Here is an 18298-nt window from a genome sequence, read left to right as displayed (position 1 = left end):
GGCTAGTCCCCAAATTTCGCAAAGAAGTGAAACTCAAGGGGATTTTTCTCATTCGTTTCTTGCTATTGGCGCAGTTTGTTTCTTGCTATCTGGAATGGGGAAAAGCGGATGCGGTTTCAGGTTTTTTTCCCCCTAAGGATCCGGATTCCAGAAGGGTTCTAAGAATTTAATAATAATAAACGAATGCAAATCAATTTGCCTTATGAAAGCCAGAAAGCAATGCTCTCAAACCTTAAAAGGAAATGAATAAACGCGTACGCAGCACTTCATTGACAAGTTTGGGTAGATAAGGAGAAGTAAGAATGAAATAGAAAATGTAGAAAAACAGGAAGAAAAGTACAATGGCAGTAGAAAACAAATAGTATACAATACCAGTCAGTAAATAAGTCAGCATCTCCAGTAGAAAGAATTGCACAATCCAGAGTCTGATATTTTTTCCTGAAATCTGAATCATTATTGCAAGAATATGTTTTTCAATCTGATTTTTTTTGCTGGAATCTGAATCATTGTTATTGTTGTTACGGCAAGATTATTGACCCGATTATGTTTTTCTCCGCATAGCTTTGAGGCACAAACAATCCAGCTTTCTCTATTGTGGAACATTTCCAATGATGTTGAACTGCCATGCCCATGTTGGCTGCTGTGGATGATAGACTTTTTACTTCACAGCCTCCAAGCGTTTTATCTCTTTGGATTTCTGCTAGAGAATTCAAAGCCTGCCTTCCTTGAGGCAAGAGGGTTTAGACTTGAGATATCAGATGATAAAACCGCTTCTTTATATTTCAAGAGATAAAGTCGAAAAAATCTTGCTTTAAAATCAGAAACTAGCTGCTATCTCTTCCTTCTAGGGGGGAGGGAAAAAAAACCTCAAATACATATAGTGGTGAGACTGAAAGAAATCAGAGGTTTTTAAGGAAACTCACAGCCAACAGATTGGCTGTCCAGTTTCCGACATCTGCCATTCACAAGAGAGAAAATCCTGCTTACCTTTGACAGCTCAGTTCATTGACAGCTGCAGCTGAAAAAGTATTGATCAGGCTACTGTATCAATAATTTAATTTCTGTTCCCACTGCTTAAGTCGGTTTGCAAGAGAATAATAAAACACAGGCATGCATGTGTCTATGTTTCTATGTTTCCTTTTGCTGCTAAGAGACCTGAAAGGGATTTGAGGAATTCAGAACTGTGGGGCTAGAGAATTCTGGGTGTTGAAGTCCACACATCTTAAAACTACAGAGGCTGAGAAACACTAATCTAGGCTATTTAAAAAAATTCATCTCTGCAACCATTTCACTCAATACAATATTTCTTCTTAATAAGAGACAATGAAGAACACACAGTAGAATATCATCTACCTAATGTAGGACACTGTGTCTGTCTCTCCACCCCCCATGCCAAACCCCCCATCCATCCAAGAGTTTCTTTAATTTGGTCTTAGATATTCTGCAGTCTATATTGTCTGTCTGTCTCCATCCATCCATCCATGTCTGTCTGTCTATCTCTCCATCCATCCATCAATTATTCCATCCATCCATCCATCCATCCATCCATCCATGTCTGCCTGTCTGTCTGTCTGTCTGTTTCTATCTATCTATCTATCTATCTATCTTCTGTCTTCATGTCTATCATGTCTGTCCATCTAATGTCTATCATGTCTATCATGACTTTCTTGTCTATCATGTATGTCTCTCTCATGTTTATCTATGTCTATCATGTCTGTCTTCATGTCTATCATGTTTGTCTGTCTATCTAATGTCTATCATGTCTATCTTTCTTGTCTATCATGTATGTCTCTCTCTCTTTCATGTTTATCTAACATGTCTATCATGTCTGCCTTCATGTCTATCATGTCTGTCCGTCTATCTATCTAATGTCTATCATGTCTATCTTCCATGTCTATCATCTCATGTCTATTTATCATGTCTATCATGTCTGTCTATCTTTCAGATCCATCATGTCTATCTATATCTATCGTGTCTATCGTGTCTATCATCTCTTTTTCTCTCTCTCTCTCTCTCATCAGATTTGTGTGCCGTTCATGTCGGTGAAACATTAAAAAATGACCATAGAATAAATCGCCACAAGTAAGCAACAGTGTCCCTTTAAAGCGGAACGCCATGGCTTCCCACCTTGTTGCTTGGGGGAGGGAGAGGGGGGGTGGACTTTCGTTAAGGCGGACTGCTGCAGCCAAGGGGAGCGGGACCATAGAGTTGGGGGCAAGAGTGGAAGAGGAGCATCTGGCTTCCGGTGCCGGGAAAAAAGAGGGAATGAAGCCGCCAGGGACCTCTCCGGAAGTAGGGCACAGCTGCCAACTCGCCATGCGACTATTGCTCCTGGCTCCCGGCCGAGCCCAGACTGGCAACGGGACCACCGCCCGGAGGATCCAGTAAGTGGCCCCCCCTCCATGCCCGACTTTGCAAACCCACCAGGCCGGTGCAAACTCTGCAGCGCTGTTAAGACGTGGGTGGGCAGGCGGGAATTCGTCCGGTGCAGCCGGGCAAGGCTGCAAAGCGTGCGGGGTGGGTGTGAGAGCCAGTGGCCGGAGGGGATGCTCGGGACGCCCCTCCTGGATTGGAAAGGGAAGCCCGTGTGGTTGGCTGGGTTCACACGACCCGTCAAACCCGGGTCAAGGAGGCTTCAGCAGCTGGGCTGCACCTGTTGAATGGTTCCCCGGGTTTTAAACTCTTCTGGTTCAATCTATAATGGGGATGAATCAGAAACCGGGTGGTGAGAATGTAACTTTTTTGTGTTTATTTTGTATTCTGGCTGCTTATTTCGTGTCCTGGGTGGTTGTTTTGTCTTCTGGATACTTTGTATTTTTCTGTAATATGTATATCTATATCTATGTATTTCTTTCTTTCTTTCTTTCTTTCTTTCTTTCTTTCTTTCTTTCTTTCTTTCTTTCTTTCTTTCTTTCTTTCTTTTTTTTTTTTTTGGGAGGAAAATAAGGGGGGAAAATTCTGCCTCTGCCTACCAACATCCATCGGTATTCATCTGGCTAGCGTCCTGTCAGTGTGTGAGAGAGTTGAGGGCTGTTTGGAAACTGAAATAGTATTTGTGTGAGCAAGGAGACAGCAAGGAGGCTGGGCATGGCTTAGATCAACTATATCACCAGCCTTGAGATTTTGGGCTTGGACAACCTTGAACTATGTTGCCTAGGGTTAGACTTAAGCGTAGCACACAAAATTATCTGCTACAATATCCTACCAGTCAATGACTACTTCAGCTTCAACCACAACAATACAAGAGCACACAACAGATACAAACTCAAGGTAAACCGCTTCAAACTCGATTGCAGAAAGTACAACTTCAGCAACAGAGTGGTCAATGCCTGGAATGTACTCCCTAATCCCAACTCCTTTAACCTCAAACTAACCATTGTTGACCTCACCCCATTCCTAAGAGGTCTGTAAGGGTCATGCATAAGCGTACCATTATGCCTTCCGTCCCTGTCCTATTGTCTCCATTTATTTGTGCCTATTTCCTGTATTCTTACTCATGTTTATACATACCTATTGTAAGTGATTGACAAATCAAATAAATAAAATAAATAAATAACTGTTCTGTACTAAAGCTGCTTGGTGCTCTGAAACTAAAACTGAAACTTCTCTGCTTGTGTTTTGCATTTGGAAGAGATTTCTTTTCAGGTGGGGAGTAGAACTCCTTAGCATCAGAGCGTGTTAATAATAATAATATAGGAAATACTCATGCTCTGATGGTCATTTTTTTAAAAATCCTTTCTTAGCAAGCACCTAGAAGCCAAGAGGAACATAGGTGCCAAATTTCAAGTTTGTAGGCTTTACGGTTCTGGAGATTTTGTGATGATGCGTGAGTGGTATTTCGCTTATATATAGATAGATTTCAACACGGATGTCAAACAATGTGTATTTGTCTGTGCGTAACACACCCATCTTATAGGAAGCGTTTGGATCTTAGCTCCGCCCAGTGTGTTGATTCTATGCACAATGTGCAAACGTGGCTTTCTCTCCAACGCCAGAGTTCAAAAACATTTGAACTTTCTTGAAGAGCACGTCTGAGCATGGAATTAGACAGCTAAGAAAACAAGTCAACGGATTATCAGGCAAATTCTCTTCCCATGCAGCTTCTTGAAAGTCCAGCTTTTACTTCCATAGAGTATCACAAGGAATATCGAGAATGGGTTTTTGATATTCCTAATAGGAAAAAGTTAGATCAACAGAGTTGGAAGGGACTTTGTAGGTCATCTAGTCCAACCCGAGCAGCCTACACCATTTCTGACAGAGGGCTGTCCAGTCTCTTCTTGAAAGCTTCCAGGAATGAAGCTCCCACAACTTCCGAAGGCAACTTCTCTTCCATGGGTTGATTGTTCTCAGTGGCAGAAAATTCCTCCTTATTTCCAGGTTGAATCTCTCCTTGTTCAGTTTCCATCCATTGTTCCTTGTCTGGCCTTCAGGGGCTTTGGAAAATAGCTCGACCCCTCTCTGGGGCAGCCCCTCAAATACTGGAACTCTGCTATCCTGTCTCCCCTGGTCCTTCTCTTCATTAGACTAGCCATGCCCAGTTCCTGCAGCCGTTCATTGTATGTTTTAGTTCCGTTGGTCAATTACAATCCATGCTGGAAGGAAAATGTTTGCTGCAATTTCTGGAAATCTCAAAGCCATCGTTCTTTGTGTGTGTCTGTGTGTGTCTGTGCATGCGTGTGTATAGAGTATATGTGTGTGTGTGTGTGTCTGTCTGTCGGTCTGTCTGTCTGTCTATATATAGGGAGGGAGGGAGGGAAAGAGAGATCTATATAACTAAATATATTTCCCTTTTGCTGCTAATATCTCTCCTGAGTCTCATTAGGAAATTAGTTTCAAGTCATTGGCAATTTGCAAGCCTATTCATCTGAACAAGAATGTAAATCATGGTTATTGGTACAATGGAAAGAAAAAAAAATTCTGATTCGTGTTATAGTGGAAATTTGTTCCCAATTTTGGTTGTAAGTGGAACGCTACCTGAAGTAGAACTTCATGGCCTTATTTCCCTCGCAGAAATTAATGCTAATATCCTGCTTTTTAAAACATTATTCCATCTGCTCCTGTTTTCCAAAGAGATCATTTACAAGCTGCTGGGCATTTGTGTATCTTGAAGGACACCTCTGATTATGAGTCCCCATTGGCAATTTCCAATCTCATCTCTTCAGAGAAATTGGAGGCAGCTCTGGGCATCCATCTCTTTAAAGCTGGAAGGCTCCTTCAAGGTAAGATAAGGGCTCTTGGTTTCAAAAGGGGAACCAGTGTTGTTTGTTTTTTGACAAAAGCCTAATAAATTGCTCTTCTAAAATGTGTGCAATAGCTTTGATAAGTCTGTTATAACTGGGCTGCAATAATATGTATAACCCCTAGGTGGAGGCAAAGACCTAGTTTTTCTGTATCTCTCTGCTACCCTCTACTGGTTATGTAGATGTTTTGCACTGTGGATTTGTTCTTGGGCCCCATTTTTTTTCTTTCTATGACTTGAAATCTCCATTTTAACATGAGAATAAGTCCAGGATTCAACAGAAGCCATCTGTTGATTTCTCCTCTCCAAAAGATGCTTTTCATTGGCATTTCAACATCAGTGACTTATTGCTTTCCTTGTCTGCCTGCATTTCCCCCCCTTCCTCAACGGTTGATGTCCAGAGATGCTGGAGCATCTGACCAACCTCTCCAGCAAAGCAGACACTGGAGAACAGCTGGTAAAATAGGTCATGGATTCCTCTGCCAGTTCTTGACAGTTTACCTGATTCCTTTTTAACAAGTGAACTCATTCTACCTAGAATTTAAAAGCAGCCTTGTTCCCTAATTAGCTGCCATCACCGCTCCTGTTTGTTAGCTTAATGGGGTGTAAAACTGCCCAGTTAATTGTTTTCTCCCCTCCCCTTCCACTCTTCTAATGGCTGTGTGTTTTTTTTTTAAAGGAGGTTTATAGTTTTTGTTAGCATCACTGCTTTTGAGCATCCCTGTTGACAGCAGAGGGATGCTTGATTTGAAAAGACACAATGCAAATTGCTCTTCTTTGTAACCACAAGGCTGGCATGGTGGGAACAGGTTGGAGAAGATAAGTGGCTCCCATTTGGCCAAAGACAATCTGAGAGATGGCTGGCCTCAGATTTTTGTTTGAAAAGAGCACTTAACACTGCTAAAAGCCCCTTTTCCTTCCCCCGCCTGCCCCAAAAGGAACACCAGGGCGCAGAGAGTTAATATGGGTGGTCCTCATATTTTGTGACAGCCTTGCTTAGTGACTGTTTGCAGCCACAATGGGGAGGAGAAACTAACTTGGCAATCTGTCCTTGCACTGATAACCTTTGTAGGCCTGTTAAACAAAGGAAAGAGGAAACAGGCTTGTGAGCCCAGCCTGTCAGTCTCAAGCCAAACTTCCAAAACTTAAAAAGGATTTATTGAGAGTTAACATGCTGGCACTGCCTGGGTGTAGCCAACTCTGAGACACATCATTCATTGTCACCTTTGACCCTGGTTTTTCCCTCCACCCCTCTGGGTGTATCCTAATTTATATTCTCCAATGGGACACATCCATAGCCAAGAGTCATCAATCATGCTCTCCAGTTAGATATTTGCCTGGCAGAAACTTCGGTCACCTAGTTACTATCTTTGAAGAAATATTTATGGAATGCACTTTCGGTTTTGCAGGCTGCTGCACTGCTCCCTTTCTGTTGGCAACTCTAAAAAAACCCAGAGAAATGTTTTATGAGTTGACACGGTCAATGTTTCACTCGGTGATTATTTTGCTTAATGACCTCAATGAATGATGGCTGTTAAACGAGGATGACGCGTGGAAGAAGAAAGCAAGCGGAGAGCCGTCCTTGCAAAAAATCAAAACCCAGAGGTGCAATGATAGAAAGCAGAGGTGCTCCTCATATTACGACTATACGTTGCGGCTGGAATTTTCACTGCTGATTTTATGACCTTTGGGGGGGGGAGGTTGCTAAGCAAATCTGCGGTTGTTAAGTGAATCATGCGGTTCCTTCCATTGATCTGGGTTCCTTCCATTGATTTTTGCTTGTTGGAAGCCAGCTGGGAAGGTCACAAACGAAGAATTACATGAACCCCATTTGCAAGGGTCATAAATCCGTAGCGGTTGCGATTTTTAATTGTGCTTGCATGTCCATGGGGATGCTGCAATGGTTGTAAGTGTGAGGACCACTTGCGAGTCACTTTTTTTTATGTCATTGTGACTTGGAACAGTTGCTAAACAAATGGTTGTAAGTTGACTACCTGGATTTGCAAGCACCTTCCAATGGGGAGGGGGTGGACTTTGGAGTGCTTCAACACATGCCCTACTTCTAAGAGGAGATCAATCAATCGGAATAAAGTTGGAAGGGATCTTGGAGATCTTCTAGTCTAGCTCAAACAGGAGAACAGAACAGAATATAGAATAGAATAGAATAGGTAATAGAATAGAAAAGAAAAGAATAGAATAGAATAAGGAATAGAATTAGAATAGAATAAGGAATAGGATAGAATAAGGAATAGAATAGAATAGAATAAGGAATAGAATAGAATAGAATAGAATAGAATAGAATAAGGAATAGGATAGAATAAGGAATAGAATAGAATAGAATAGAATAGAATAAGGAATAGGATAGAATAAGGAATAGAATAGAATAGAATAAGGAATAGAATAAGGAATAGAATAGAATAGAATAGAATAGAATAGAATAGAATAAGGAATACAATAGGAAAGAAATAGAACAGAATCTGGAAGAGACCTTAGAGGGCTTCTAGTCCAGCCCCCTGCTCAAGCAGGAGATACCAACTCAGATAGGTGTCTGTCTAGTCTCTTCTTAAAAACATCCAGTGATGGAGCGCCCTCAATTTCTGGAGGCAAGTAGTTCCACTGGTTGATTGTCCTCACTGTTAAGAAGTTTCTCCTTAATTCCAAGTGGCTTCTCTCCTTGATTTGTTTCCATCCATTTTTTCTTGTCCTGCCTTCAGGTGCCTATTTGGAGAATAGGTTGACTCCCTTTCCTTTGGGGCAGCCCCTCAAATCCTGGAAGACTGCCATCATGTCACCTCTAATCCTTCTTTTCATTAAGCTAGACATACCCATTTCCTGCAAACATTCTTCATGTGTTTTAGTCTCTTTGGAAAGGTGTCAGCCAACATTTATTCCCAGAGTTAAGTTCGGTGGGCCAAGTGGCACCGTCTGTGCCACTGGATTAACTATTGAAGAACTGTTGAAATTCTCCATGTTTTCAGGAAGTCCCGTTCCTTTTGGGATTATCTTTGGAGGCACAGATGTTAATGAAGACGTCAAAAATGAGGAGAAGGCCCAAATTATGGAGAAGGTGTTGGATGAAGCCAGGTAAAGAAATGTTCCTCTTACTCCTCCTCCTTATTATCCTATCATGAATCAATCCAAATCGATTTGGACCTTTATCCCAAAGTTGTTGGTGTTTTTTTTTTTCCAAAAGGCCACTGGATTTTCTTGGGGTTTTCATTGAAAGCATTTTGCTCCGCGAGTTTCTTCAGTTCTTCGATGAGAAGCGAAACCAAGAAAGTCCAGTTGCCTTTTTGGAAAAGCACCTTTGGGGTTAACCATGACTGGGATGATTGAAAATCTCCATAGTTTGGACCAGAGGTCTCCAAACTTGGCAACTTTAAGACTTGTGGACTTCAACTCCCAGAATTCCTCAGCCAGTAGGCTGAGGAATTCTGGGAGTTGAAGTCCACAAGTCTTAAAGTTGCCAAGTTGGAGACCCTGGTTTGGACCTTCCTTAGGCTGGAGCAGAGGATCTATAGAATAACACTGTCCAACTATTTAGTAAGACTGTATTACTATTATTCTTCTCATCCTTCCTATTACCTATGTCTTCCAACTTATAATTATAACCGTGTTGCTTGTATCTTTACAATTTATATTGTTTTATTTGTTCCCTGGTATGATTTGATTGCTTATTAGTAACCTATGACTATCGCTAAGTGTTGTATCTTGATGATTCTTGATGAATGTATTTTATTTTATTTATTCCCTCAACATTGTCCAACTATTTACAAAGTCTGCACTACTATTACTATTGATCTTCTCATCACTCCTTATCACCCTTCCCCTCCCACTTGTGACTGTATGACTGTAACTTTGTGGCTTGTATCCTAACGATTTTTATTGACTGTTTCCTAGTATGATTTGATTGCTTATTTGTACCCTATGACTATTATTAAGTGTTGTGCCTGATGATTCTTGACTCTTGACAAATGTATATTTTCTTTTATGTACACTGACAGCTTATGCACCAAAGACAAATTACTCGTGTGTTCAATCACACTTGGCCAATAAGGAATTCTATTCTATTCTATAAGTCAACCTTCTTCAAGGCTTCATCTTGGAAAGATCTCAACTATGGACACTTGGGTGGTGGAATCCTAAGATACAGAGCCTATTTTGTCAAAGGCTCCAGTTTGGGGAACCACTCTGGATGAAAAGAGAGGTTAAAGAGTCTAAAAAGAGTCCCTTTTGCTGTGAACAGAAAGATCTTAAATTGGATTGTGCTTTTGAGTCTATCAAAAAGTCCATCATGTAAACACCTCTTCAGATGAGGATGTAATTCAGAAAATACTAGACTGTGCAGAGATGGATAGATTGACAGTAAAAATAAAGGATGAAGAAGACACAGAATATTACTTAACATGGAACAGATTTTACGAGGGCTTAGAGATAAGAGGTAGAAATTAGGCAAAGAAAGATCATTGCTATGTATGAATTAAATACAAAGAGGGTTGATAATTATAAACATGATATAATTAACAGAAGTATAAATAAGCTAATACAAAGGGAAACTTAGTTAAAACTATGTTGTTACACTATTATTATTATTAGTAGTATTAGTATTAGTATTATCAGTATATATGTTGATACTTCTGTTTGTTTTTCCTTTGCTTTTTTGTAAATGATATGCCCTGACAATACATTCTATTCAAAATGTTTATGAATAAAAATAAAATATATACTAAAAAACAAGTCCACTGTGTTCATAAGTATTTTCTTCTCCATGTCTCTAGGTTTGCTGTGTCCTTCACCGAAGCCATGAAAGAAGCAGCTGCAATGCATTGGGTAGGTGAGGCTGGGGATGCATGAAGTTTTTATTTTGTCTCTTTCTCTTTTTTAAATTTTAATTTAATTTAATTTAATTCCCCTTGATGTTGAACCTTTTTGGCTTCGAGCTTGAAGTTCTTCTGCAAGGATTTTGCACACCTGGCTTATGTCATACCAATCCTCCTCCTCCACTTCCTGGACCTTCAGTGGTAAAAACACATTTGACATTCATGTGAAAAGACAGAAATTGATCAGCTTTGAAGCTACATCTTGTCCTCTTCTTGATCAAGGGAGGTACTAATACCACTCTATAAAGTCTCAGTAAGATCACACCTAGAATCCTGCATCCAGTTTTGGTCACCACGTTATAAAAAAGATGTTGAGACTCTAGAAAGAGTGCAGAGAAGAGCAACCAGGATGATTAGGGGACTGGAGACTAAAACATATGATGAATGGTTGCAGGAACTGGGCCTGGGTAGTCTAGGAAAGAGAAGGACCAGGGGAGACAGGAGAGCAGCCTTCCAATATTTGAGGGGCTGCCCCAGAGAGGAGGAAGTGGGCCAAGCTATTTTCTAAAGCACCTGAAGGCCAGATGAGGAATAACGGATGGAAAACTGATCAAGGAGAGATTCAACCTAGAAATAAGGAGGAATTTTCTGACAGTGAGAACAATCAACCGATGGAACAGAAGTTGCCTTCAGACGTTGTGGGAGCTTCATCACTGGAGGCTTTTAAGAAGAGACTGGACTGCCTTCTGTCAGAAATGGTGTAGGCAGGGTGTCCTGCTTGGGTAGGGGGGGAGATGTTGGACTAGATGACCTACAAGGTCCCTTCCAACTCTGTTAATCTGTTGATCATATCTTTAATGATGGGAATAATTGCCTTAGTCTGGCAAGATTCTGTCTGAAGGCGAGGAACATAAAGGAAACCACTCAGAAGAAGCTACGTGTTTCTTGGTTCTTGAATCCTGTCGTTTGTTCATAACATGAAGTCTCAAATGCCAGTTCTTTAGGTCCCTTCCAATTCTGTTCATCATCATCATCATCATCATCATCATCATCATTGTTAATTATAGGTATCTCTTCCTTTTCCTCTTTTTCTTTTTCTCCATCAGCACATGAACTTTAGAACTTTCTCCTCCTCCTCCTTCAGCCTTTCACCTTTCTCCTCTTGGCAAACCATGGTCCAATTCAACTTTCTGCAAACCTCATTTTATTCATTTCTGTGCTCGCATCTGTACACACACACACACACTCACTCAATGGTGTACCGCCCCTTGGCTCACACAAATCAGCATCCCATCCTTGCAGAATTCAGATGCAGCAATTGTCTGCAATTCCAAAGTACGCTTTTTAAAACCGGGTGGGGGCAAGAAGGCTGCTAACTTTGGGACTTACCTGTGCATTTGGCAAACCAAGGTTAAGAGCCATTGGGAATGGGATTTGCAACCTGAATGAAGCTAGAAACACTTGAGGCTGGGGGAGCTAATTTAGGCTTGTGTCTGGCTTGAAAGCGGTTATTTTGCATGCCTAACATAAAAAGACAGATTTGGTTCAGCATGCTGGAGACTTGGAGGAGAATGGCTTTTTGTGTAAATACAGTATTTGATAGCAATCACAGACAGGGCTTTAATTTGTTTTGATACCTTCAAAAAGAACTACTCTAGATAAGTGCCCTCTACTGCTATGATTCTCTGCCTCGAAAATAAATTAAGCCTCTTTTGTGGGCAACCGTCTTTTTCCCCCTCCAACTCTCTGAACCCGCGGCTTTCATTAACTATTCTTGTTTCTTTTTTCTTTCTTTTGATTTTTTTTTAACCACCGTAACGATGACAGTGGGGGTTTCTCAGTTGCCCAGGAAGACAAACAAGTCTAATAAAAGGTAGAAAAATAGTGCTGGAGAATGACTCTCTCTCTCTTCTTTCTCTCTCCTTTCTTTCTTCTTTCTCTCCTCTCTTCTCTTCTCTCTCTCTCCCATTCTCTTTCTCTCTCTCCTCTCCTCTTTCTCTCTCTCTCCTCTCTTGCTTCTCTTTCTCTCATTCTAATTCTCTCTCTCATTCTCTTTTTCTTTCTCTCCTCTCTCCTCTGTCTCTCTCTTTTCTCTCTCTCCTCTCTCATTCTCTCTCTTTAATTCTCTCTCATTCTCTATCTTTCTCTTTTTCTCCTCCTCTTTTCTCTCTCTCATTCTTTCTCTCTCTCTTTCTCTTTCTTTTTCTTTCTCTCTTTCTCCCCCCACTCTTTCTCTCTCTTGTCTGCCTGTCTCTCTCTCTCTCTCTCTCCTCTCTCTCTTAAAAATCTGCTTTGCTAAAATCCTGATAATTGTATCAAGTTACAGGAATTGATTGCCGCTTACCACAAATATTGATTGAAGCTGATTGAGGGCTGTCAGCTCTGATTAGCTTCTGATGTCACCCGACAAGCAGTTGTTTTTTTTAAAGGGGTAATTTTTACCAGATATCTAGGCAGCTTCATCTTCTTAGCTGTGTCTTTAGACTGCCCAGTTTTTAAAGCCAGCATTGAGATCTTTATTTATTCCTTCCTTTCCTTGAATATATTTCTGAATGGCCTGCATAGGGTCAAAGCCCAAAATGAAAAGAAAAACAGTTCTCAACTTGCAGCCATTCATTTTGTGACATTTTTCACACTTTAGGACCATTGGAGCATCTGATGGTCGTGTGCTACTTAGAATAGAATAGAGCTGGAAGGGACCTTGGAGGTCTTCTAGTCCAGCCCCCTGCTCAAGCAGGAGAATCTATACCATGTCAGACAAGCGGCTGTCCAGTCTCTTCTTAAAAACCACCAGTGATGGAGCAGCCACTATTTCTAGTGGCAAGCTGTTCCACTGATTCATTGTCCTCACTGTTAGGATGGTTCTCCTGAATTCCAGGTTGCTTCTCTCCTTGATCTGTTTCCATCCGTTGTTTCTTGCCTTCTGGTGCTTTAGAAAATAAGTTGACTCCCCTCTTCTTTGTGGCAGCCCCTCAAATACTGGAATACGACCATCATGATTGACATCAATATCATGATGGATTGTCCTCACTGTTAGGAAAATTCTCCTTAGTTCTAGGTTGCTTCTCTCCTTGATTAGTTTCCACCCATTGCTTCTGTCCCCAATGGAAATTTCTTTATGGGAATCAAATAGAATTAGAATTAGAATAGAATAGACAGCTTGGAGGTTTATTTATTTAGTTATTTAGAATGGAATGGAATGGAATGGAATGGAATGGAATGGAATGGAATGGAATGGAATAGAATAGAATAGAATAGAATAGAGAATGGAATAGAGAATGGAATGGAATGGAATGGAATGGAATAGAATAGAATAGAATAGAATAGAATAGAATAGAATAGAATAGAGAATGGAATGGAATGGAATGGAATGGAATGGAATGGAATAGAATAGAATAGAATAGAATAGAATAGAATATAGAGTAGAGTAGAGTAGAGTAGAGTAGAGTAGAGTAGAATAGAATAGAATAGAGATTAGATTAGATTACATTAGAGTAGAGTGGAATAGAATAGAATAGAATAGAATAGGAGATTAGAGTAGAGTAGAATAAAATAAAATAGAATAGAATAGGAGATTAGAGATGTAGAATAGAGTAGAGTAGACTAGATAGAGTAGACTAGAGTAGAGTAGACTAGAATAGAGTAGAGTAGAATAGAATAGAATAGAATAGAATAGAATAGAATAGAATATAGAATAGAATAGAATAGAATAGAATAGAATAGAATAGAATATAGAACAGAATAGAATATATTTTATATTCTATAGAATAGAATATAGAATAGAATAGAATAGAATAGAATACAGAACAGAATAGAATAGAATAGAATAGAATTCTTAATTGGCCAAGTGTGATTGGACACACAAGGAATTTGTCTTGGTGTAAATACTCTCAGTATACATAAAGAAAAGGTACATTCATCAAGAGTCAAGAATCATAACGTACAACACTTAATGATAGTCATAGGGTACAATCAACAATCAAATCATACTAGGAAACAGTCAAGTGGGAGGGTGGGTGATAAGGAGTGGTGAGAAGATTAACAGTAATAGTAGTGTACACTTTGTAAATAGTTGAACAGTGTTGAGGGAATTATTTGTTTAGCAGAGTGATGGCTTTCGGGGAAAAACTCTCCTTGTGTCTAGTTGTTCTGGTGTGCAGAGCCCTATAGTGTCGTTTTGAGGGAAGGAGTTGAAACAGTTTATGTCCGGGATATGAGGGGTCTGTAGGTATTTTCACAGCCCTGTTTTTGACTCATGCAAGATACAGGTCCTCAACTGAAGGCAGGTGGGTAGTAATTATTTTTTCTGCAGTCCTATTTATCCTCTTATCTAATAATTAAATAATTTAAATAATTAAATAATAAATAATTATCTATTTATTTGTCAAGCAAGTATTAGATAACAGGTATAAGTATAAACATGGTTATGAATACATGAAATGGATACAAATAAAAAAAAGAAAAAATAGGACAGGGACGGTAGGCACGTTGGTGCGCTTATGCACGCCCCCTGCAGACCTCTTAGGAAAGGGGTGAGGTCAATAGTAGACAGTCTAAGGTTAAAGTTTTTGGGGTTTGGGGAAGAAACCACAGAGTCAGGTAGAGTATTCCAGACATTGACCACTCGGTTGCTGAAGTCATATTTCCTGCAATCAAGTTTGGTGCGGTTGAGTTTGTATCTATTGTGTGCTTCTAATCCAACCCCCTGTTTAGGCAGGAAACCTACACCATTTCAGACAAGTGGTTATCTAATCTCTTCTTAAAAACTTCCAGTGTTGGAGCATTTACAACTTCTGGAGGCAAGTTGTTCCACTGATTAATTGTTCTAACTGTCAGGAAATTTATCCTGAGTTCTAATTTGCTTCTCTCCTTGATTAGTTCCCACCCATTGTTTGTTGTCCTGCCTTCAGGTGTTTTGGAGAATAGCTTGACTCCCTCTTCTTTGTGGTAGCCCCTCAAACAGGAGTGGGATACGACAGGGTTAACTACCGGTTTGGGATTTACGAGGTTCGGTGATTTATGATGTGGTTCCCTGCTGCAGAGGAGCAGCCTTTGAAACAGCCCTCTTTTCCTGCTTTTTTTAACTGAAGCTGTGCTTCGTTTGGCAGCTGAAGTTGAAAAATTAGGAAATAAAGATCAGGTAAGAGCCCAGGTGGGTGGGTGGGCAAAAACATCAGACCTAGAACCAGTTTTATGTCTGCTGCTCTTCAGAGCTACCGGTTCTACAGAGGTGGACAAAACCGGTAGAAACCCACCCCTGCCCTCAAACATTGGGACACTGCTATCATGTCCCCCTAATTCTTCTCTTCTCTAGACTAGCCAGACCCAAATCCTGCAGCCGTTCTTCATATGGTTTAGTCTCCAGGCCTTTGATCATCTTAGTTGCTCTTCTCTGCACTTTTCCCCCAAGTCTACTTGTGTCTAATTATTTTCCACCTGCCGAAATGGAGGGACTTTATATAGATGATACAGACCTTCCTTTTTAAGAGGAGTGACTGGGGGGTCAAGGATGAATTGAGGGCAGCAACCAGGATGTTCCTTGCAGAGTCAAGAATCTCATTTATTTATTTTTGTTTACCTCTCTTTGCATACATTTTGAAGAGCAAATCTCTGAAATTTGAACTGTTTTGCAAAAGATTGCCTTGCCCCTTTGATTACAGTGATTAACCTGCTTTTCCCCTGTGTTTTTTGGATTTGTTTTTGTTTTTATTATTAATTTGCAAAGCCTCAAATCAGGAACAACATCTGTGTCCAAGCTCAAGGTAAGTATTTTCCAAAATCCTCTTTTTGCCCCTGGCAAACTAGTTCCTATTTCTGTCTTTCTTCCAAATGAGAACCAACCACCTGCTGTCCCTTGAAGCCTCTTATGGTTTGTTTGGGTTTTGGTTTTTTTTTTTTTTGCATAAAAACAAGAAGAAAATGAACTTGCGATCTCTGGTTTTGAGGATTAGGTAAGACAGATCAGAGAAAGAAGAGCAATACGATGTAATTTTGGAGAGAGGTTAAAATATATTTGTACTTTTAACAGCTGTGAAGAATATTAGAAGCCACTTTCTTTTTTCCATCCCTCCCTCCCTCCTTTCTTCCATCCACTGATTCACTTTCTTTTTTCCTATTCCTTCCTCTTCTTTCTTTTTGCTTCTTTCCATCCTCCCTCCTTCCATCCCTCCATTCCTTCCCCTTTCTTTCTTTCTTTCTTTCTTTCTTTCTTTCTTTCTTTCTTTCTTTCTTTCTTTCTTTCTTTCTTTCTTTCTTTCTTTCTTTCTCCTTCCTTCCTTCCTTCCTTCCTTCCTTCCTTCCTTCCTTCCTTCCTTCCTTCCTTCCTTCCTTCCTTCCTTTCCTGCTTTTTTTTTGCTTGTACTTTTTGGCTTTTTCTTTGAGTTCTTTCATTTTCTTTTCTCTCTCTTATATTACTTTGTCTTGGTTCTTATTCTCTTGTTTAAAGGTTTGGCACACACATTTGATTTGTTTTTCTTTAGTCTCCCCCCCCTTACTTTCTATTAGTTTGTCTTCATATTTATCTTCTTGTTTAAATGTTTCAATTAAAAAAAAAAGACCAAATGAAAACATCCTCCTGAGAAGCTTGCCCTGGCTTGCTTTTGGAAAGGAAATTGAATGCATGACCCATCTCATTTCTAGGGATCGTGAGCCTTCCAAACAGGCGGCATAACTGGGCTGGATTTCTGCAGAGGGCAGGTAAAAATGCATACAAGCATAAAATGTCCCATAATTTCTAGTAAAAGGCTTTCTGAGAACAAATGTCTTTCTTTTTGGAGAACTGGGAAAGGGAGGGAGAAGGAGAGGGAGCAGGAGAGGGAGAAAGGGGAAAGGAATGGAAAGGAGGGAAGGGAAGAGAAGGAAAGGGAAGGAAAAGGGAAGGGAAAGAAAAGAGGATGGGATGAGAGGGAAGGGAAGAAAAGGGAAAGGTGGAAAGGGGAGGGAAGGAAGAGGGGAGGTGCTAAATGGATGGGAAAAGGAAAGGAAAAGAAATAAATGAGGAAGGAGAAGAAAGGAGTAGGAAAGGAAAGAGAAGAAAAAATGCCCAGGAAACCATAATGGTAATTGTGGGAGCTTCATCCCTGGAGGTTTTCAAGAAGAGACTGGACTGCCATTGGTCAGAAATGGTGTAGGGTCTCCTGCTTGGGCGGAGGTGTGTGTGTGGACTAGATGACCTATAGGTTCCTTTCCAACTCTGTTAATCGGTAATCAAGAGAAATCCGATAAAAGGTCTCCAACATCACTACAACATGATCTGTCAATCAGCTGCGGCTCCCGGCCTCCCCTGCCAGGCTGATGGAAATTGTCGTCACGGATTCTACCACCCTGTCGCCTTGGGAAGACGCAAAACACTTCAAATCGATCCCCCTCAGTTCACCTATCCCTGCTGTCCTCGACTTACAACAGTTCGTCTAGTGACCGTTCTTCACACTTACGACCATTGCAGGCCTCCCTCCTCCCCCCATGATCCAGGGTGGGATTCTACCGGTTTGGACTGGTTTTATAGAACCGGTTGTTATGATTCTATGCAGTTCAGAGAACCGGCCAATCGCGCCCCTGGATGGCCCCACCCCTCTCCGCCAGCCCCTCCTCTCCTTGCCCAGTCAGTCCTTATCGCGCATGCGCCACATTGAGGTGCATGCCCGACATCGCTGACTGTGTTCCCCCTGCCCAGTCACTCCTTAAAGTATTTCTTTTTTTCCCCTCCGTCCCGACGATCAGCTGTTCCGATGACCAGCTGTGCCAGGATCCCCTGAGGCCCAGGAGGCAAAAGGGGCTGCCAAAAAAGAAGCCATGCCCACCCAGCCACATGACCACGCCCACCTAACCACGCCCACAGAACCAGTTGTTAAAAGAATTTGAATCCCAACCCCCGACGTGATCGAAATACCGACGGGACTCCTAGTTATGATGATTGGCAGCGTCCCGGGGTTCGCGAGATTCCCTTTTTGTGACCTTCTGACAGGCAAAGTCGAGTGTGTGTGTGTGTGTGTGAGAGAGAGAGAGAGAGAGAGAGAGATTCACTTAACGACTGGGTTAGCAACTTCAGCTCTGCAGGGATTCGCTTAACAACGGTGGCAAGACAGATCATAAAATGGGGCAAATGTCATTTAACAGACGTCTCCCTTTAGCAGCAGAAATGTTGGGCCTCCATGGCGGTCGTAAGTCAAGGAGCGCCTGTATTTGCCGAGAATACTTTCAAGAGACAGGAAGGGGTGGGGGGGGGACCAGAGCAGCTTTA

The 18298-nt window shown here is 41.1% G+C and overlaps 1 protein-coding gene across 2 annotated transcripts in view; it reads left to right on the top strand.

Moving 5' to 3' along the window:
• The first annotated feature begins 2294 nt into the window (after positions 1-2294).
• GLT1D1 (glycosyltransferase 1 domain containing 1) overlaps positions 2295-18298 on the top strand; it is a 38176-nt gene continuing 22172 nt past the window's right edge. The window contains exons 1-6 of one of the 2 annotated variants that reach the window (XM_087942989.1): positions 2295-2384; positions 5071-5219; positions 8218-8323; positions 10018-10069; positions 15785-15821; positions 16699-16755. In XM_087942989.1, coding sequence (XP_087799115.1) covers positions 2317-2384; positions 5071-5219; positions 8218-8323; positions 10018-10069; positions 15785-15821; positions 16699-16755 — 469 coding nt within the window. In that variant the 5' untranslated portion in view covers positions 2295-2316. The remainder of the gene's footprint in view (positions 2385-5070; positions 5220-8217; positions 8324-10017; positions 10070-15784; positions 15822-16698; positions 16756-18298) is intronic. The other variant, XM_087942990.1, reaches the window with a different exon arrangement.

The sequence above is a fragment of the Notechis scutatus genome, chromosome 13, assembly GCF_049901735.1.
Source record: "Notechis scutatus isolate UNSWTSFEM ecotype Mainland chromosome 13, rNotScu1.2, whole genome shotgun sequence".
Classification (NCBI taxonomy): domain Eukaryota; kingdom Metazoa; phylum Chordata; class Lepidosauria; order Squamata; family Elapidae; genus Notechis; species Notechis scutatus.
The sequence above is the reverse complement of the archived record's forward strand: the minus strand, read 5'-3'. Positions and strand labels throughout refer to the sequence as shown.